Raw genomic sequence first — 21,773 nt, forward strand, 5'->3', positions numbered from 1 at the left:
CCTGATACATGTGGAGAAACGAGCCATCAAATTCTGGAAACATCTAAAAATGAGTGACCCCAACTCTTATCATTATAAAGCCCTTCAGAACCATGAGATGAGCCCTGAGAAGAGCCCACTCATTCAGCTGGTCCTGAGGCTCCACACACAGACGAACACCACTAACACTAACCAGCCTCAGGACACTGACACCCTCATCCACACAATCCGGCCCAACCACATCATAAAAGCTCAACGAGAGCATTACCTGACCTATTGGACTCAAACAACACAAAAACAGAGTAAACTAGAATGCTATTTGGCCCTAAACAGAGACTACACAACTGCAGAATACCTGAGTGCAGTGAAGGACTGCACACTCAGAAGAAGAATGACGAGGTACAGACTGAGCAACCACAGCCTGACTGTGGAGACGGGCAGATACCGGCAGAGCTGGCTGCCCCGAGAGAGACGCCTCTGCCCGCACTGTGCCCAGGGGGAGGTGGAGACAGAGCAACACTTCCTCACCAGCTGTCCCAACTATGAGGACATTAGAGGGACTTTCTACATACAATTTGAAAAACTTTGCCCTAACTTTCTAAAATTGAACCACAAAACACAATTCCAACACCTATTAGGTGAAAAAAGAGAATGTATGACACTAGCGGCAAGATACATCGATGCCTGTCACAAAAAGAGAGAGTTGACGACCAATCAGTGATGCGCTCACACACACACACACACTCACACACACTCACACGCTCGTACACAAAACAAACACACAAACACTTACACACTAAATTCTAAGTTGTTCACAGAATTTTGAAATGTTCATAAACTGTTTGACTATTTTTTTTTTTTTTTTTTTTAATTAATTGAATTATTATTATTATTTTCTGTACTAAATGTTCAAAATCATTTTATATGTTGTTTTCATGCTTTGGCAATACGAATGTATTTTTGTCATGCCAATAAAGCTTTATTGAATTGAATTGAATTGAGAGAGAGAGAGAGAGAGAGAGAGAGCCTCGTATCACGGACAGCGACACTGAACCGAGCTCTCTTCTGTGAAGTTCTCCTCGAAGTCCCTCCTGCACCTGAACGAACAAATACAAATCGCAGTTTGAACAAACGAAAGGATGTGAAAGAGGCCAATTCAGCACCGCAGTGTTCTGGTGTTCAGGGCTCACGCAGAGAAAGGCGTCTCAAAACACTTTTTGCTCACAAATACATACAAAATGTCAAAATTCCCTCCTTGGAAAGTATGTTCGCAAAAACTGTCAGTTATTTCTTAAGTGAAAGTAAACAGTTGAGAAAAAAATGGGATGTGTATTATATTGTATGCGTTCATCGTCTCTTAAAGTGACCACGCCTAATTTAGCTACTAATCCAAGAAAATGAAAGAAAGAAAATCACTTACTGCTCTTGACTGCATTACTTTGTAGTTTTAACAAGAATTAATGCACAGTCAAACCAAAAATTATTTAGACACCAGATATCATTTTTGATATATATATATATATATATATATAGTAGGTACAGGACACTATAATACATTTATGTGAGTGTAGCAAAATCAAGCGAACTGTGACATATTATACCCAAATAATCTTCATAAAGTGAACTACTAGTGAAATTAATAAAAATCTATCTATCTATCTATCTATCTATCTATCTATAAAATTGGGAACAAAAATTATTCAGCCCCTTATAAAGCACCATGTATTGCTTATGTGTGTTTTTTTCTGAATTGCTAATGCAACCTTTTCACACCACAGTCTGAACAAAATGAAGCATGGCTTGGTAATTGGTAAACAAAGTATTGATAGTTGTGTAAATATTGTCATATTAACAGTTGTCTGTAGTTTTGGTTGATTGTAATCCATTACGTACATTTCTATCAAAGTTATGACATGATCAAGATGCATTTTTTCTGACACAGTTTAACTATAAGTTCTTGTCATATTTTATAACCATTTTACAAGCGATAGCAAATAAACTGTAATAATGTGAAAAATGTTGAAGGTGTCTGAATACATTTTGGTTTGATTGTATATTTCATTGTTACATTGAAGACCATCCAGTGCTATTTTACATTTAATTATTCAGTTTCTGTAACTGGACACCTACAAACTTGAAAAAAACTTAAACATTGTGTAAATAGCACAAATAAATAAAAATGAACGAACATACAAATTAAACTATTTCAAACAGGGCCCACTGGTACAATCTTCATCTCTTCATCTTTAACTCTAGCACACTCTATTATAATTCTATTCATGATAAACTTGCCCCTTTTAGACTTGCACTATATTCACTTCTGCTTGCTCTCTTTAAAAAAGTAAAAACACTAGCTTTTCTAATATTTTTGTATTCTATTTGTTTCTTTTTATTTATTATACAATTAATGCAACCAAAAATGCCTCTAACACTAGTTTGCGCTATTCTTTTTCTATTCTGTTTTTTATTATAGCTATAATAAAAAAGCCTTGATATGTGTACTGTGTTAAGATAACGGAGACTTGTTAAAGCACTTGTGTATCATTGCTCATTTGTAAATCGCTTTGGATAAAAGCGTCTGTTAAAAACGATTTTATTTTCGCCCCATATTTTATTACGTCGCTCCATTTTCATTTATTTATTAATTACACGTAGCGTTCAACGTCGTGTATTTTATGGCCTCTGATGTATTGTAATTTAGCAATTTTCTAAGAAAATAAATATATATGGAAAATGAATCGAAAGAAGTCAGTCGGAAGCTGCTCCGGGACACGCCTACTTCCGGTGAGCAGCTTCCGTCGCGAGACAATCACTACGGGTAAAAGCTCTGAGACGAGTCTGTCTTCTGTTTATTTAAAATAACTGAAATAATAATATAATAATCTTAAAGAAACTACAGAGAGTGACGACACTGTTTATTCACAAAAGACGCCACACATCGCTTCAGCAGCTCACGAGGTAGTGTACGAGATGCTGTCTAGGTCACGTCAGTCAGCTCACGAGGTAGTGTACGAGATGCTGTCTAAGTCACTCACGTCCGTCAGCTCACTAGGTAGTGTACGAGATGCTGTCTAGGTCACGTCAGTCAGCTCACGAGGTAGTGTACGAGATGCTGTCTAAGTCACTCACGTCCGTCAGCTCACTAGGTAGTGTACGAGATGCTGTCTAGGTCACGTCAGTCAGCTCACGAGGTAGTGTACGAGATGCTGTCTAAGTCACTCACGTCCGTCAGCTCACGAGGTAGTGTACGAGATGCTGTCTAAGTCACTCACGTCCTTCACCTCACTAGGTACTAGGTAGTGTACGAGATGCTGTCTAAGTCACTCACGTCCTTCACCTCACTAGGTAATAGGTAGTGTACGAGATGCTGTCTAAGTCACTCACGTCCTTCACCTCACTAGGTAGTGTACGAGATGCTGTCTAAGTCACTCACGTCCGTCAGCTCACGAGGTAGTGTACGAGATGCTGTCTAAGTCACTCACGTCCTTCACCTCACTAGGTACTAGGTAGTGTACGAGATGCTGTCTAAGTCACTCACGTCCTTCACCTCACTAGGTACTAGGTAGTGTACGAGATGCTGTCTAAGTCACTCACGTCCTTCACCTCACTAGGTAGTGTACGAGATGCTGTCTAAGTCACTCACGTCCGTCAGCTCACTAGGTAGTGTACGAGATGCTGTCTAAGTCACTCACGTCCGTCAGCTCACTAGGTAGTGTACGAGATGCTGTCTAAGTCACTCACGTCCGTCAGCTCACAAGGTAGTGTACGAGATTCTGTCTAGGTCACGTCAGTCAGCTCAGTAGGTAGTGTTGGAGAGATGCTGTCTAGGTCACGTCAGTCAGCTCACAAGGTAGGGTTCGAGAGATGCTGTCTAAGTCACTCACGTCTGTCAGCTCACGAGGTAGTGTACGAGATGCTGTCTAGGTCACATCAGTCAGCTCACTAGGTAGGGTTCGAGAGATGCTGTCTAGGTCACGTCAGTCAGCTCACGAGGTAGTGTACGAGATGCTGTCTAAGTCACTCACGTCCGTCAGCTCACGAGGTAGTGTACGAGATGCTGTCTAGGTCACGTCAGTCAGCTCACTAGGTAGGGTTCGAGAGATGCTGTCTAAGTCACTCACATCCGTCAGCTCACGAGGTAGTGTACGAGATGCTGTCTAGGTCACGTCAGTCAGCTCACTAGGTAGTGTTCGAGAGATGCTGTCTAGGTCACGTCAGTCAGCTCAGTAAGTAGTGTTTGAGATGCTGTCTAAGTCACTCACGTCTGTCAGCTCACGAGGTAGTGTACGAGATGCTGTCTAGGTCACGTCAGTCAGCTCACTAGGTAGGGTTCGAGAGATGCTGTCTAGGTCACGTCAGTCAGCTCAGTAAGTAGTGTTTGAGATGCTGTCTAAGTCACTCACGTCTGTCAGCTCACAAGGTAGTGTACGAGATGCTGTCTAGGTCACGTCAGTCAGCTCACTAGGTAGTGTTGGAGAGATGCTGTCTAGGTCACGTCAGTCAGCTCAGTAAGTAGTGTACGAGATGCTGTCTAGGTCACTCACGTCCGTCAGCTCACGAGGTAGTGTACGAGATGCTGTCTAGGTCACATCAGTCAGCTCACTAGGTAGGGTTCGAGAGATGCTGTCTAAGTCACTCACGTCCGTCAGCTCACGAGGTAGTGTACGAGATGCTGTCTAGGTCACATCAGACAGCTCACTAGGTAGGGTTCGAGAGATGCTGTCTATGTCACGTCCGACACACTAGGTAGTGTACGAGATGCTGTCTAGGTCACGTCAGTCAGCTCACTAGGTAGGGTTCGAGAGATGCTGTCTAAGTCACTCACGGTCCGTCAGCTCACGAGGTAGTGTACGAGATGCTGTCTAGGTCACATCAGTCAGCTCACTAGGTAGGGTTCGAGAGATGCTGTCTAAGTCACTCACGTCTGTCAGCTCACGAGGTAGTGTACGAGATGCTGTCTAGGTCACGTCAGTCAGCTCACTAGGTAGTGTTCGTGAGATGCTGTCTTTGTCACGTCCGACACACTAGGTAGGGTTCGAGATGCTGTCCAGGTCACGTCACGGAGATGATGGTGTTGATGGTGGTCATGATGATGATGATGATGGTGATTGTGATGTTGATCTGATGTGTTTCAGGATGTTGTTGTCCCGTGTGGTTCGCGCGCTCAGACAGACCCCGCGGCCCGTGCTCGTGCTCTTCACTAAGGTAAAGCTAACCTGTGCACACAAGAGTTTAATGTCACTCTGTCAAAGCATCATCTTCTGGAAGCAGCAGTGAAGCATCTGCTGATAATGTCAGCTCTCACAGCAGCCGAAGTGATGTTAACATCCAGTGAATTCAGCGAATCATAAAAGAAATGTGTCCTGCAGCAGTGCTGGAGCGAAAGTACCCTGAGATTACTGGTGTCCGGAGATGTCTGTTACACAGTGAAATACTGTGAACACTCACCTCAGCATCTGTCACTCATTCCTTCTGTCTAGAACAGAAGCACTCAGAAATCAAGCTAACAGTGAGTTCAGTCAGTCATGCCCGTTACAGATATATTACTAGAAATCAACCGTTTAGCCCAATGTAACTAACGTTTGCTTCATCTCTGCTCATTTGCTATTATGACCTTCAGTAAAACACGAAGAGAAGTTGAGGAATCTTCCTGCAGATGTTGGTCTTTTAATGACGGTTGAGTCTGAATAATCAGTAGTGAAGCGGAGGAGCTCAGTTCTGTCTGTCGCTCTGCTGTTTTCAGGAGCCCTGTCCTCTGTGTGATGAAGCCAAAGAAGCGCTGGAGCCGTACAGACACAGGGTAAGAGTGTGCATGCGTCCACACGGCCTCGTGCTCACGTGATCAGTGTGTGTGTGTGTGTGTGTGTTTCAGTTTGAGCTGCAGGAGGTGGACATCAGTCTCCCGGAGAACAGCGTCTGGTTCGACAGATACAAACACCACATCCCTGTCTTTCATCTGAACGGACAGTTCCTGATGATGCATCGAGTGAACACGGCTCTCCTTGAGAAGCGTCTGGATCAAGCCACTGAAGAAGATCCGTAACATCTGACACGGTTCTGCTTTCATTTAATAAAGCTTCAGCAGCATCAGCTGTTGAAGTGAGCTGCCACAGACCTTGCCTTCACATCTTTCATTCAGCTTCAGCTCAGTTAGAGGCATGCATCCAATGTGTCCTCCAAACCCCCACAATCCTTTGCACTCATGAAAACTAATTGGTGAAAGGTGAATCCGCACTGAACTCATTATGTCATGCAGGACAAGAAATGACTTTGAAGGCGAAGGTTTCCTTTGTTTAGTTGTAAATAATGTGACCGAGACCACGGACGGTTGTCATTACCTCTTTTTGTATGATTTTATTAGAGATTTTGATATGAAGTATTTAATTCATGCTGTGACTGCAGTGTTCTCAGGAACTGAACACGTCCAGATCTCCGTCGAGGAGTGCGTGATGTTAAACCGATATAATCTGACATTAACAGGGTTTCCACATCAGCTGATTGCTAGATATTCCTCACTACAAGTGGAGATGAAATGGTTTTTATGATGTGATATCATGGTGTTGATCACTGCTCTCCTGATGACGAGGCATTGAGAGTAATGTTGTGTTTTCTACACTGGTGAGAGGAGCGAGTGCCTCCACAGCACACAGTCTGTCCTTCAGTAAGAGCAGCAGATATCACCAGCTCAGACTCGGTTCACTTCCTACTGAAGCGATGAAAGACAACATCCTGAAGATACACTCAACACTTTATTTGATCATTTTACATATAAAGGCGGCAGAAAAATAAAGCATGCATGAGCGTATTCTTCAAATAAAAGGTTAAATTAAGTGTCTGCATAAGGCTAATGTTGGTTAGATGGTATAGACCAAACCAATACAAAACATTTCGGCTCTGACAATCGGATCTGTAAAAAAAAAAGTACAGTACTGAATATTGATGTTTGAAAGAGTGTTTCAGACCCAAAGCTGCATCTCTTCATCAGGTTAAAGACCGACCACACGCTGCTGAAGGATGCGTCAGGCCTCGTGATCATGTAGTGAAATACTTGGACTAGCTGCTTTAAATACAATCAAACATTATCATTCAAACTAGCATGCAAATGTGTCTGTCTGGAATAAATGCACTAAAAACTATCAGACATTATAAAAACTGTCTTGAAAAGAGACCTAAAATTGCATCTTATAAAATCAATACAAACATGATTTAAAAACAAACAAGGGTTAGTCACAGAATCTGAGGTGGACGAGTCTAGAAGAGTCCTCACAGTTACAACTTGCACATGAGAAGAAAAACATTTGGTTCTTCAAATTTAGGCTGATAAACCTTTCACAAAATCTGAAAACAAACTGAAGTGGAGAAAGACTTAAAGAAGCATAATAAAAAAATAAAATAAAATAAAATAAAACCACCCCACGGGGAGCTAAAGGAGGTTGAGCTGCCAGCGGTGATTGGCTGTAGTGTTGATCACATGACCGCACAGCCTCTCTTGGCAGTCTGAGGATCCTCCTGCAAACACAGACAGCACTGAGTCAGACGCTCTCTCACACACTTATAGAGCGACGTATGCTTGATATCAGACCTGCTGGTGAAAGAAACGCTCCTGGACTTCAGCTTCCTCCTCCTCCTCCTCTTCCTCCTCTCCTGCAGTCTTGAACACGGTGCTCCTCACAGCTACTTCCTGTGAGGACAGGGACACTTGAGAACAGAGGTCATGCTGCCCTCTCCTGGCCACGGTCACACACTGATCCAGCTCTCACCTCTCCTCCTGGGCTCAGCAGAAGCACTTTAATGTTCTGACCGCTGCCCCACGAGCTCTGGTTCTTCCAGATCAGGTCAGCAGGAGGGTTGGAGCTCACGCCCGCATTACACGCCCAGATCTGACAAATCAACAAGCTGCAGATGAGCCAACGGCAGAGGATGTGTGTAAGCATGAGGTGATGGCTGGGGGTGTGTGTGTGTGTGTGTGTGTGTACTCTAGATGCGTTACATGCAGAGCATGAATTCTGAGTATGGGTCACATGTTTATATTCCCCCACTAATGTCAGGTGACCATTTTAATCAGCGGCACAAATCTACAACGATGTGAAGTTATGTACCGTTACTTTCTGTCCAGCCTTCAGGACATATTTGGCAGTGAATTTATACGTAGCAGAAACATCCCCAATAGTTCTGGTCAGCTGAAATCCTGCCATGGGTTGATCCTGAAAACACATGAGGAAAAATGAGTCAGAAGTTTCATTCAACTAATTACTAGAATAGAATGATAGAATAGAAAAACAAAACAAATCAGCACTGCTCGACACATTAGCCGTGTCAAAGCAGCATCTGAAGCGAAACCGTGACTGATGTTTAAAGTGCACAGCGATTGTTGCTTGAAGAATTCACTTGATTAAATCAGCTAAAGCAACCATGACCGCATTGACAGGTGTGCTACAGAGCATCAACCCAGACAGCACAATCTTCATTACATTACAGCAAAAACACTCTTCAATCCTTGATGCACTGGTTTACTCCGTTCATCACAGTCTCTCCAGTTTCTCTGGCACTTCTCAGCTTAACCTAGAGCCATTTAAAAGGGAGGCATCATGTATGAACCCCACCGCTCACATACTGGATCCTCTCACATCAAGCCGATTTTATCTTTTGACTGCCATGTCTGGTTGTCTTCAGTGTAATCATGATGTTGTCCCAGCACCACTGAACACTGCTGCAGTAAATCCAGTGCACAAACATGTAAACTAATATCGCATTTCACATCTTCCTCCAATCTGTATAATCTTCTTGTTCTGTAATAATCTATTTGAGCCCCTTCAATCTGGTTTCACAGAGTGGCCTCGGCCAAGATTTGAGGTTGTAGTTCATTCTGGTGTCCCACAGGGTTCAATTCTAAGCCCTTTTCACTTCGGAAGCTTTTGAGATCACTCTGCCTTAATACCGTAATTCCTCAAATAAAAACCGGAAGTCAAATAAACGCCGGGCCTCTTATAGTGGCCCGGGGCGTGGTCAACACGGACAAATAAAGGCCGGTCTTAAATAAAGGCCGGGGAAAAATTTGTGCAGCAGAGCCAGATAACGAACGCACACGCCCACTGCTGGAGCGTTTCTCGTTCTCGAGACAGGAACCGGTTGCATTGGTTTTTGGATCACCAGTACACTGAACCGAGAACCGTTTCTGTCAGACGTGTCCGATTCGAGAACCGAGGAGCAGATGATACTGCGCATGTGTGATTCAGTGTGAAGCAGACCGACACACAGAGCGTCTGAACCAAACTGATTCTTTTGGTGATTGATTCTGAACTGATTCTGTGCTAATGTTATGATCTCTGTCCACTGGAACGCTATCGCTTTTAATTTAAAATGGGTTATTTAAAACAATTACTTATCAAACAGATGGAATTAGAAATAAAGGCCTGCCTCTAATAAAAGCCTGTTACCTTCTGCAGTTCAGGTAAATAAAGGCCCCGGCTTTTATTTGAGGAATTGCGGGTAACCATTTTTATGCAGACAACAAACAGATCTCAGGGCTGCAACTAAAAGAAACATACCAATTTGTGACTGATATTTTTGCTGAGATTGGCACTGGTGACTATATAAATTGACATGTTATGGCTTAAAAATTGCATGTAATGCCTTTACTGCTTGTTTTGCAATCACATCTTTTGTTACATTACATTTAAAAATATCTGAAAAAAAAAAACTTGCTCGTAAAGTAAGATGTGGGGGTATGAACATTATGACACGCACGTGATTGGACAAAGCAAGGTTTCTTTCTTCGTTGATCACGTGACTCAAACAATACACTCGCCGGCAGAACATTTGTGAGAAATTGCGCTGCTTACTGGATACGTGCTTTTACGCTTCAGCGTCATATGTAACATCATTACCAGGAGTCTCCCTCAGTAGAATATTATTAGGCAGAATTACTCTTATAGAATTACATTATCTGTGCCTTTACAAAAAAGGTTTTCAGCTTCGTCCACACCCTTAATTTATAGGATGCACTGATTAGGAGCCCAAACTACACTCCGTGACCAAGTGATGCTGAGATCCTGGATCTAAAATGTAAATGTAGTTTAGCTGTAGAAGTTAATCCTCAGCCTCTAATCTTGAAGCGGTGACATGACCTCACTGCGGAGAACTAGAATGCAGAGTTTCAGTAGATTGTGTGCTCCTGAATGACCACATCCCCCCCCCCCCCCCCCAGCACTGCACCCCTCTCACTCATCAGCTCATTAGTAGAGCTGGGTTATAACAGCCATTAACCAGTGCACAATCACGTTCTGAGTGCTGTGACTGCGGGCGGTCAGACGCACCTGCTCAGAGTTGTTGTGCAAGCGGATGAAGTTCCCGTCCACGTCCAGCTCATCGATGCAGACGCTCCCCGTGGCAGACGCGGAGTGAGCGATGCTGACGCTGCTGCTGGCCTCGGTCTCCTCCACATCCACACGCTTCCTCTTCCCTCGTGTGGTGCGAACGCTGCGGCTGGAGGAGGCCCGGGACACGGTCACACGAGACGAGGGGCTGGGAGACAGCTTCAGCCTGACAGAGACAGCAGCAGTCGTCACACATCAGTCCCTGACCACACCACTCTACACAGAGCCAGCCTCACCTCTCCTCCTCGCCCTCCAGCAGCTTCCTGTAGGCGTTGATCTCCATGTCCAGCGCCAGCTTCACGTCCAGCAGCTGCTCGTACTCGTCCAGCTGCTGCTGCATCTTGGCTCGGATCTCTGCGATCTCTCGCTCCTTCTCTGCCAGTAACCTGCGGCTCAGATCCTTCTCATGGCTCAGAGCCGCTTCCAGCTCACGGATCTGATCCTGCCACGCACGCGACTGAGCAGACAAACCAGAAACACACCGCCATCACATCAGCTGCGTAGAGCTACACCTGCTAGAAGTCGTTGAGCACGAGTATAAAGTCCACCCAAAAATTAAAGTTTAGATCAACACTCGGTGTTGGTTTCCATCATTCTTTAAAAGATCTTCTTCATATTCATACAGGTATGGGACGACATGAGGGTGCATGAAACTTTGAAATTGACTAAATCCCTCGTGCAATTTCAGTATAAGAGACTTTATCAAGACGTGGAGTTATTTTAGGAAAGAGCAAACAATGAGGAACTCAAGCTCCGACAGAAAATGAGTTTAACCCTCATAATGCATTCAAAATCTTCTTTAAACCATCATAACATTAGATTCTTCAACTAAAGCCATACTGTAGCCAAGCAGCATCTTTACTTATTAAAATATAATCGGAGAATAACCAACTGGAATGGAAGGAAGTTGTGAAAAAGCGTCGCAGTAAGTGCGAGGAGGAACTGGACTTCTGCGTCCAGCAGGAAGTGCCCTGGAGGAGGGTGACGCACCTCTTTCTGCAGGCTGGCGAGCTGAGCGGTCAGACTCTCCACTCTCAGCATGGACTCGTGCAGCTCCTCGCGGGCCAAACTCGCTGAAGAACTGTTCATCTCGGACGACAGGCGCACGTTCTCCAGCTGAAACACACTCAGAGGCCTCAGAGAAACGCAAAGAGGAACTAAAGAAGCTTTCAGAGGAAGTCAGACACTGGAGGAAGCTCAGAGACGTGTGAATGTGTCACAACGCTAACGCTGTGGTGGATGTGTGCGCTCACTTTGGCCATGTAGGTCTGCTCCATCTCGTCCTTATAGAGCGAGACCTGCTCGTCGTGCTGCTGTCTCATGTCGGCCAGCGCCGCAGCCAGCCTGAACTCATACTCCATCTGACGGCCCGAGTCCACCTCCACCAGACGGCTCTCGTGCCTGCGCCGCGTGTCCTTGATCTCCTGTCAACCACACACACACACACACACACAGAGCTCAGCACGCTTTATAGCCGTTCACACAGTACTCATTACTCACGCAGTCACCTTCATATACACCATACTGAGTCAGAGTCAAACAGGGAAAGAGATCTTCACTAATACGTGTAATCAGTCAAATTCTCCCTGGACAGACCAAACCAGCGTGGCGTGGGTTAATTACAGACTCAGCTCAGATTGCGCAGAGGACTTAATACAATTACATTATTAAGGATTTCTCATCTATTGAATGTCATTAGCAGCCAAAATTAAATAGATGGAATGATTTAGTATTGTCAGAAGTGTAAATAAAGGAAGAGGAAGTGCTGTCACTCAGTTTTCATTTTACTTGATCATCTATAGCAATATAATGATGATTGTTGCATAAGTGTAACTGTTGAAGTGTGACTGAATAAATGCAGCTGTAGTGAGCTTGAGACTTGAGAAATCACTCTGAAATGTTTGTAAAGTGCAAGACCGTCCAGAGAGACTCGTTCATGTGGACTCCTCTATTCTCCAGGTCTCTTACTGACCCACCCAACATAACTGGGCTACATGTCTTTCCCAAATATTAATGATGGCCATTCTGTTCTTATAATAATGTTTTATTATGATCATCGCTACTGATCAACCGGTTTTCCACAGTGATGGTCTACGCTCGTGTGTCTGTGTGATCCAGACCAGCAGCAGGAAGTGGATCTGGACGTCCTCTGAGTCCAGTGTAACTCTGTCAGGATAATTAAACTAGGGCTGCATCAGGAAAAATCAGTTACTGATTATTCCCTTGAAATGATCATTTCAATTACTAATTCTGATCATCACAATATAAACTATGTTTACACCATTGTCTGAAGTTAAACACTCCGATGATGTTGTGGAGCACAAACATCTCTTCAGTTGGACCGCAGAAGAGGTTGGGAGTGTTTCTTCATCTCAGAGTCAGTTCACAGAGAAAGAACACACGCTGATATTTACTGTGCTGCGCTCCAGAAATCAGACTGCGGTTAGGGTTCGATAGGCCTTCTGCATGGGTCAATCCTCCTCGCTTGCTATCTGGGGAATGAGCCCAGCGCTCTGATTGGCCAAACTCTTCTTCTTTTGCTGCTGGTTGATTGGCGTACAGTGCGTGGCACAACCAGGTCTGTGTGTAGACTGACAAACTGTACCAGCGTACTTCGAGGTCAAAACGTGTACAGCTTAGTTAATATTAGAGGGTTAACATTCAGGCAGCCTATAACTGTACATCATACAATCATTTTCTGATAAATCTATGACTAATCTTTTACATTTTTTCTCTTTAATATGAAATGAGCCTTTTATGTATCCAAAGTGAGTGGGGGGGGGCAACTTCTTTACACAGGAGAAAAACACGGATTATCAAATGGTCACTATACATCTCTTTGGAGAGAAGTATTATTTTCCTACATGAACAGCATTTAAAGTGTTCTCAGTGACCAGAAACTTCACATATACCTCAGAATTAACTCCTGACGCTCAGGGAATCCCTGATGTGGACAAACTCATCCAGCCATCACTGCGACTCTTACACTGATCACACACACAGCTAATATATGGAGCCTGTTTTTCATAATAAAGTACATTCATAATCCATTGCTAATCGACATGGCCTTTATTACAGTATAGAAGGTTTTCTGCCTCATTCTAAGACAAGCCACATCTGATCAGAAAATAGTTAGTTTTATGTCCAAACTGTTTGGAGTGTGTGGTTTCTTCAGATGCACATGATAAGTGATGAGCAGCGTTTGTTTACTTCTGACGCTGTGCAGATATTACTTTCATTAAACATCACAGCCTCTGAGATGTAATAGGAACATTTGAGACACTAAATGATGACTAGATCGTGATTCTGTGTTGGTTTTGGTCTCCCTGTGTGTTGTGTGCAAGGGCAGACGAGAGCGTGTCATGACTGACCTCCTCAAACATGTTCTTCCTGAAGTCCAGCTCCTCTGTGAGGCTCTGGCAGCGGTTCTCCAGATCCACACGCAGCAGAGTCTCGTCTGACAGCTGCTTCCTCGCCGAGCTCAGTCCTCCCTCCAGCTGCAGGACACACACACACACACACACGGTGAGACCATGGGCCTTCTGAAGTGGGTCTGGGAGGATATTCACAAACATGCTCACTATATTATATCTGCTATTCTGATTCTGAAATATGTTCAAGTTAATCTATTTGTTAGTTCAGTGTTCATTAACCAGACAGTGAAGTGGAGGCCCTCAACTGTAAACACTGGGCTGAGGGTTTATATGAATGTACTTCTGAAGGGAACGATGGCATTTGAGAAACTAGCATTATTTCAATTTACAACTTCTCGCGTGTTGGATGAGAAAGCAAACAAACTAAACTGTGACAACACTTAAATGTTTCTTTGTAAAGTAGAACTTGCACACACGTTTGAGAAGCCAGAAGTAAACGCCAGGGCCCGGTTCCCCAAAACGTTATCGCTAAGTAGTTCTTAACCCATTAACCTCTCTCTTAACGTTATGGCACGATTCCCGACACGTTCGTACGCTAAGTATATCTTCTGTAAGTCGCACTTTCGTAAGGTTGGTCTGGACCATTCGTAGCTCTCTCTTAGTGTTGTTTGAGCTCAAGACGCTAGTCGCCGTCACTGTGCAGCAGTCTTCAGAAATCAGCGCAGTACCAAACTATGGTATGTTGACAATGTTGTGGCTCAACAATGATTTGTGTTATTGACATTTTAAAACTCTTAATAAAATATGTTCGCAATGGATACAGGCCTATTTATGAAGTTGACTTTGTGGTATCAGAAGTAATATGGTGGTAATTTCGTAATGTCATTAAGGCCATTTCGTAAAGTCATTAAAGCGAATTGGCAATCACTTTTGATAATTAAAATCTGGCAAACAATTTGGCTCTAAATGGCTAAGATCTATAAATGGGTAAGCATGGTGGTGTCTAGTAAGCGACCAACTATGGCAGCGATCCAATGTGTATTGAATCAAAGACGGTGCCGGACATGGTGGCTATATTAAAAAAAAAGAGGGCTACGGCCTAAGCAAGACCTCGGTGTGGAGGTGCGTCCACGCGGTCACCAACGCCCTTCTGTGCCATGCCAGAGATTACATCCGTCTGCCGGACACACGTCAGGAGCTCAGGAGGTGCAGCAGGGCTTTCGTGTCATCGCTGGCATCCCCAGAGTCTTGGGCCAGGTAGATGACGCACTCATCCCTATTGCCAATCCATCAGTGACTGATCAGGCGTACATATCATTAAAGGGATACGCGGCCATAAACATGCAGGTTATAGTGGACCATAGGGGTGTGATCTCTGACCTGGTGGCAACGTCCAGCAAAACTTCAAGTTCCTCTGACGAGAAGCTTGGTGCCCTTGTTTACATTGCTTCCCCACCATATTCTGTATCTAACTCGCTCTCTTTCTCTCTTTTCATTGTAGATAGGTTGCTTTTTATTGAAAACATTAACCAATGGCAATCAATACCGCATTAAACAGAAGTAACTGCAGCTGGTTGCCAATCAATTCTGATTGTAAAGTACTTTACCATTAATATAAAAGTGTATTACTTCATTTTTAGAAGTCGTTAAACCCATGTCAAGAAAAAAACCCTGGTTCGTCTAACCATCACAACATATCGTGTGAACATATTACTGACCATTTAATCATTTAATTTATAGTCTATATTTTACTGATAACTTAAACCGTTAAAATAAATGTTACTGGAATAATTTGAGGAATGTTTCATTTGCATAGAACGTGTTGTCTTTCTTAACGCTGTATTACACCTTCGCTTGAAGTGGAAAATCGATGCCAACTAATTCAGCACCTTCACTCGGGACAGCGCTCTTGTAACGTCGGACGTAAGAGGCAGCGTGCTAAGAAGCTTCCTAAGAGACACTTCGGGAACACACTTAGGAACATAAACTACTTTGGTAAGATATATCTTTCGAGTCTTCTTAGCGCGCTAAGAGTGAACGTTATCGGGGAACCGGGCCCAGTTCGGTATACGATGATTATTTTTATTTCACCTTAAAATTACATCGACTTAATTTGATTTAAAAATCACCCGCTGTAGCACAATGAAAAAAGTGTTTCATTCATCCAATTAAAACATTTTAGTCTAATAATTCACATCTAATTTTAACTTTAGCCAATAGTTATTTATTTTTCATTGTAAAAAAAATATTGATGTCAATCATTACCCTATTTTTTTTTTTTATTGGACAAATGAAACACTTTGCATCTGTGTTTTATTCATTATTTGATTATAACATTTTGGAATAATGTACTTATATAGCATACTCTTATTTAGTCTCGCTGGTAAAAGAGCTTTTTTTATTTATTTAAAACCCAATTTTAAAAAACAAATACTGAACGCTGATTAAGAAACATCTCATTGAATGTGTGTTGATTGTGTTTGGATTGTAGAATTAATCGCCTTTAATTTCACATGGTCACAGTTCATCTGTTCATTTAAGGCCAGTTCTGTGTAGTTTTAGAAACAGAAGCTCAATGCTGATGTCTGTATCATCTGTGTTTGTACTGAATGTAGTCTACTGTGCAGATACTGATGATCATTTCAGATGGTTATTGTTTTCAATAGAAAAGCCAGTTTGGTCTATTAAATACCAAATAAACATCTTGTTTATGCACACTTTCCTTTCTTGTTTGTCGCTTAAAGAGAAAAATAAAAGAAAATTCAGAAATCGGTATCAGTCATAAAAAAAAAAGTCATGATACGTCCATCCCTAGTTTTGGAACACACCCAGATCCTGTGACGCCATATGATAAAACATTCGGCTTCATTTGTGTGCCTGATTGTGTTTCCTCTATCAGTGCGACGGAGTGAACGATCAGTGTGTGTGTGTGTGTGTGTGTGTGTGTGTGAGAGAGAGAGAGAGCGCAGCGGTGGATGTGTGATGCTTCAGCGGTGTACCTCCTGGACGTGAAGCTGCAGGTCTGTCAGCGTGTTCTCCAAAGCCTTCCTCTCAGACACAGAGGTGTTCAGCGCCGCCTCTTTAGAGTTCAGCAGCGCTTCAGCCTCCTTCAGCTGGGCCTGAGTACTGGCCAGCTCCGAGTCCTTCCTGGAGAATCTGTGACCGAGAGAGAACAACACCTGGGCCACATCAGGATCATCATTACTTCTCCATTCGTTTCTGTTCATTCATCAGAATCTCAGCTCAAACACATCCAGGCTCACACTGAAGCCTAACAACTTACACAAGCTTTAAACGCCAAGAACATTAAAACAAATACCTGATGAAAACCCAAGTAAACCCTTGTTTCAAAGAGGACTCTGGAAACCGGTTTGTTTGGACTGTTTCTCCTCTTATATAGGATTGTTATTCTCCTGCTCCAGAGGTGAGCTCAGGATCTGTGCAATGCTGCTGGAATCTGAGGAATGTCTCAGACCGCTGAGAGCAGCCGGTTTATAACACTCCTGATCCGGCTCTCAACAGTCTGACCAAACTATACTCTATCCTCCAAACTAACCCACACTATAACATCTGTTCGACGAATCTGATCATCTCAAACAAAGAGCTGCTTCACACGAGCCTCTACAGCAGCTGCTCAGCCCACAGAGACGCTTCAGTCTGACCCCGAAACACCAGTGCCCCTCTGCTCCTGTCCATCCAGACCCCGCTCAGACCAGACGGGTGCTGCTCAGCCCACAGAGACACTTCAGTCTGACCCCGAAACACCAGTGCCCCTCTGCTCCTGTCCATCCAGACCCCGCTCAGACCAGACGGGTGCTGCTCAGCCCACAGAGACACTTCAGTCTGACCCCGAAACACCAGTGCCCCTCTGCTCCTGTCCATCCAGACCCCGCTCAGACCAGACGGGTGCTGCTCAGCCCACAGAGACGCTTCAGTCTGACCCCGAAACACCAGTGCCCCTCTGCTCCTGTCCATCCAGACCCCGCTCAGACCAGACGGGTGCTGCTCAGCCCACAGAGACACTTCAGTCTGACCCCGAAACACCTGTCCATCAGACCAGACGGGTGCTGCATGTAGCACTGCAGTCCAGATTCACTTGATGAATGAAATACACTGCTTTAGCCTCGACTGGCAACCCAGGGTGCTGGAAAACAACTGAGTAAACTGAGAGAGGACGGGTTTCACAAAACAAAACAGACACTCCGGACCAGAACACACATTTCAGAGGAGAATAACTGACTGTAGCATTGTTTTTCAGATAAACAAGCGTGATACCTTAATGTGTTTCTTAAATATCTGCAAATATATTATGGTATTTTTATGCTTTAGTAGAGTCAACACCTTTAAAGATGACGGCCAGCCCAAACGTTATCTGACCCGGGTCAGACGCAGAAGTGACCCGGGTCAGGCGGACAGTGGACAGTCCCTGTTCTGTACTACAGATGAGCACGTGACCCTCGAGCACACAAACACACTCTCCATGGGCTCTGCTTCAGTAACAACTACAGATCCAGGAGGCATCCGGCTGCATGCAGAACTTCACAAATAAATTAAAAAAAATCACAACAAATAACGGATGAAGGCAAATTGCCACCGGTTGAAATCATAGACAGAGACATTTAGAAGCCCTTCCTCTCGGCTGGTCCAGAACTTCATTCCATTACATTCAACTAAGAGAAACACACCGCTATCATCAGACCCTGAGAGACATCTGGACCATGTCTGGACACAACCTGCCCGCTAAGAACCTGCTCAAATCGCTTATTTATTTTTTCACACAGCTCATGAGGAGGTTTAATATAGAGAAGCTCACGTGTGCTGCAGTTGCTCGTGCTCGCTCTTAATCTTGCCCAGCTCGAGCTGCAGGCGTGCGCGCTCCCGCGCCGTGCCGTCCAGCGCCGTCCTCGCGTCCGCCAGCTCGGTCTCGTAGAGCGCTTTGAGGCCGGTGATCTCGCGGCTCCGCACCTCCTCTCGCTCGCTGATCTGCAGCTGCAGGAGACTGTTCTCGGACTCCAGACTGCGGACCGTGTCGATGTAGGCAGCCAGCCGGTCGTTGAGCTGCTGCAGCTCCCGCTTCTCCTGCAGGCGGGAGATCCGCGCGGGGCTCAGAGGAGTGCTGCTGCCGCGGGACACCGGCTGCTGACCGGCCGGAGTGCTCGCCATTCTGCAGCGGGAAACAAGATTCAGAGTTAATCACGAACGGCTGCTCCTTCAGCACACGAGGACTCGGCGGGAATCATACACATCTGATCAACTCGATCAACGCTGCTGATTATGAACGATTTACCTTCTGACTGATAAAGTATAGAAACCAAGCACCGAGCGAACAGAGTGTAACTCTAATAGAGCTGCAGCGTCCTATATCAATTTCACAGTAAACAATGAAGTAAAGAACAAAAGACAGTGTGTATGAGAGAGTCTTACTCGAAGTCCGGCCGCGTGAAAGAATGAGCTCAACTAATATGGCCGCTCATCAGAAACACAGTGACACGTGACCGCGGACACCCAATCAGACGCCGCTGCGTCATCCGCGCTCAACGGTGCTGGTTGAGACAAAATTCAAACTGCAGAAACCGCGCTGAAAGAATTGTTAACGGTACACTATCAATAATAATGAACGGTCCACAGTCAATATTAAATACTTTATGAATAATGAACGGTCTCACAGGCAATATTAAACACTTCATGAAGGACACTTCGCGGTTCGTTTCCATTTTACAATAAGATTAGTGACAGTATGGCAAGCCGTTTTATCATTTAAAACTTGGATTTGACTATCCATAAATATCCTTTCGGATATTCACAATTATAATTCCAGATATCTATATTGCAATTATAAATATTCGTAATTGGAATTAAGATATCTACAATGCTATTAGGATTAGTCATAATCTTCCATTGAAGAATATTTTCAAATTAGTTTGGACAAGTAATTCAAATTCAAGATATATTTAAATATGATTTGCCTAGTCAAAATTCTAATTAGATATATCAAATTACAATTTGACTAGTGATAATTCAATTAGAGATATCTTCAAATGAGTTTTAACTAGTCGTCCCATTTCAAGATATCTTTAAGTTTGATTTGACCATTCAAAACCCATGTAAAGATATATGCAAATTTAATTATTGATATCCCAGTCAGATTTTTGACCAGGAAGAACTATATTTAGAGATATCTGCATTTATATTTGTGACTTGGTGTAATTGCAATGTAGATATCTGAAATTAACAATTTCACCAGTCAAAATACCTTAACATATCTACAATGTGCATGCAAATTTATTAATACACCTTTCTCGAGCCCCACCTTAAACATTTTATTTAACCAATCCTAGTTTTGAAACTTGTCATCCGTAATTTTGAGTTCTATAATAAAGGTCCTGCGTCTTTGGGTGATTTTAAACTGTTTTATCCAGAAATTATTCAAAAGTATGGAAATAAAAATGTAGCTGCAGCATGTAAAATCAGTCCCTCCAGGATTTTGCGATCGCAAAATCAAGCAAATTCCACAATTATTCGCAAAAGTTTCTGAATTTTCGTAATTGCCACAAATTTCCGCAGAATTTGGGCTTAGACGGGTCCCGTGACGTCATTGCAATGCACATTCAGTCAAAGAAAGGTTGTTTCTCAGTTCATGGACGATGTACAAGAGCTACATTGGATAAACGAACCAAAAGCAGAACGAATCCGCGCTAGTTTGGGCTACGCAGACCGTTTATCTGTTCGAGCCGGAGCCGCATGCTGATCTCGATCACGTGACACTGATATACACAGCGCTGGGAGATACAGTGAAGGAATCAGTCGAATTCACCACAGAACCAACATCTCTGTGAAATCTTGTGAGAAGCATTCAGATTCAGCGAAGAATTATGTTAAAGCTACAGATATTAGAACAAACACCACTGATGTGGAAACCTGGAAAAACATTGTTTAATAAACACAAATAACCACCACCATTCACCATGGATTTAACAGTAACCCACAGGGACAACTTGTGGCAGAAATGTTCTAATGATGTTGAGTGTTTTTAAATGCGTCAACTTTCCCCAACACTTCCAAGCTTTAAATTTTACCAATGTGACGATATTTATTTATCATCCATAGGTTTCTCCCATGGATAAAACTAAAAGTTTCATAATGTAGGGAAGCAAACAATTATTTAAAAATAAAAAAGATATTAAATGGCCACTATTAGATGGCTATATTTTTTGTATTCATTAAATTATATTTAGACATTATGAATGACAGTAACAGTAATAAAAGTAAATTTGATCAAATGTAATATTGGGTAGGATTAGGGTAGGTTTAGGGCTTTATTGTCCTAATAAGGTGGCATCCATTTAAAAAGTTGAATTAAAATTATAATTCACACTCAATACGTTATTATTGCATATGTTTTATAATGAACTACAATAGGCTACTGAGTTGTTGATAATTGCCCCATTTGGAACAAGTTGTATAAATAGAAGAAAAACTTGCTATTTTAACTATAGTGTAAATACAATCTATAGCTATTTCTACTTAGTGTAAATAGCATATCGTTAAAAATAGTATTTTCACTTAGTGTAAATATAATCTAATTGCTATTTACACTTAGGGTTAGGGTCAAATAGCCGCTGTCTAAAATAATTGGCGATCATCACTGAAAACAGCAGAATATCATCATATGGGATCTCTTGCTATAATACAATACTATACTACCACCTTGTGGACTATTTCCTATGGAAGCTTGTTTCCGCCACTAAATAAATAAATAGCAACTTTTTATCTCACAATTATACATTTTCTAAAATAATTTACACAATTATTAAATTGTAATATAAAAAAAAACCTTAACCTTTTTTGACTGCATCTGATTATGAGGCGTTGTTTTTGTCCATCATGCATTTATTTGTACTATTTTTCATGTTTTTTTGTGTGTGTTTTTTTTGTTAGTTTTGTTTTGTTTTTGGTACAGTATAATTCCATTGTTTTTCATTATGTCTAAATATATAATAAATAATTTCAGACAAGCAGTTTGCTGTTTTCTGCCTTTATTGAA

At 42.9% G+C, this 21,773-nt stretch overlaps 2 protein-coding genes and 1 long non-coding RNA gene across 4 annotated transcripts; 2 read left to right on the top strand and 1 right to left on the bottom strand.

The window, feature by feature from the left end:
• Positions 1-2,747: 2,747 nt before the first annotated feature.
• Positions 2,748-6,051, top strand: c14h5orf63 (chromosome 14 C5orf63 homolog). Its single transcript, XM_059565594.1, has 4 exons — positions 2,748-2,797; positions 5,115-5,184; positions 5,723-5,779; positions 5,852-6,051. The coding sequence occupies exons 2-4, from the start codon at positions 5,116-5,118 to the stop codon at positions 6,020-6,022; spliced, it is 297 nt and encodes a 98-aa protein (XP_059421577.1). The 5' UTR covers positions 2,748-2,797; position 5,115; the 3' UTR covers positions 6,023-6,051.
• An 80-nt stretch (positions 6,052-6,131) lies between these two features.
• On the top strand, positions 6,132-7,115 carry LOC132157536 (uncharacterized). Its single transcript, XR_009437560.1, has 2 exons — positions 6,132-6,401; positions 6,654-7,115. It is a non-coding gene; the product is annotated as an uncharacterized LOC132157536 (long non-coding RNA).
• On the bottom strand, positions 6,716-19,290 carry lmnb1 (lamin B1). 2 transcript variants are annotated; one of them, XM_059566906.1, is made up of 12 exons: positions 19,154-19,290; positions 18,543-18,893; positions 16,729-16,885; positions 13,727-13,852; positions 11,609-11,779; positions 11,346-11,471; positions 10,592-10,812; positions 10,296-10,521; positions 8,079-8,183; positions 7,740-7,859; positions 7,562-7,660; positions 6,716-7,488 (listed from the first exon to the last, which is right to left on the bottom strand). In XM_059566906.1, the coding sequence occupies exons 2-12, from the start codon at positions 18,890-18,892 to the stop codon at positions 7,447-7,449; spliced, it is 1,743 nt and encodes a 580-aa protein (XP_059422889.1). In that variant the 5' UTR covers position 18,893; positions 19,154-19,290; the 3' UTR covers positions 6,716-7,446. The 2 variants fall into 2 exon arrangements, with proteins under 2 accessions (XP_059422889.1, XP_059422890.1); XM_059566907.1 differs by having other exon boundaries at positions 19,017-19,161.
• Between the last annotated feature and the right edge of the window lie 2,483 nt (positions 19,291-21,773).

Source organism: Carassius carassius, chromosome 14 (assembly GCF_963082965.1).
Source record: "Carassius carassius chromosome 14, fCarCar2.1, whole genome shotgun sequence".
NCBI classification, from domain to species: domain Eukaryota; kingdom Metazoa; phylum Chordata; class Actinopteri; order Cypriniformes; family Cyprinidae; genus Carassius; species Carassius carassius.

Coding starts and splice junctions, on each gene's coding strand:
- lmnb1 (XM_059566906.1), bottom strand. CDS start 18,892: ATGGCGAGCACTCCGGCCGGTCAGCAGCCGGTGTCCCGCGGCAGCAGC. Junction 13,853..16,728: donor TGCAGCTTCACGTCCAGGAG/GTACACCGCTGA, acceptor TGTGTCCTGCAG/CTGGAGGGAGGACTGAGCTC. Junction 10,813..11,345: donor TCGCCAGCCTGCAGAAAGAG/GTGCGTCACCCT, acceptor TTGTCTGCTCAG/TCGCGTGCGTGGCAGGATCA.
- c14h5orf63 (XM_059565594.1), top strand. CDS start 5,116: ATGTTGTTGTCCCGTGTGGTTCGCGCGCTCAGACAGACCCCGCGGCCC. Junction 5,185..5,722: donor TGCTCGTGCTCTTCACTAAG/GTAAAGCTAACC, acceptor TGCTGTTTTCAG/GAGCCCTGTCCTCTGTGTGA. Junction 5,780..5,851: donor TGGAGCCGTACAGACACAGG/GTAAGAGTGTGC, acceptor TGTGTGTTTCAG/TTTGAGCTGCAGGAGGTGGA.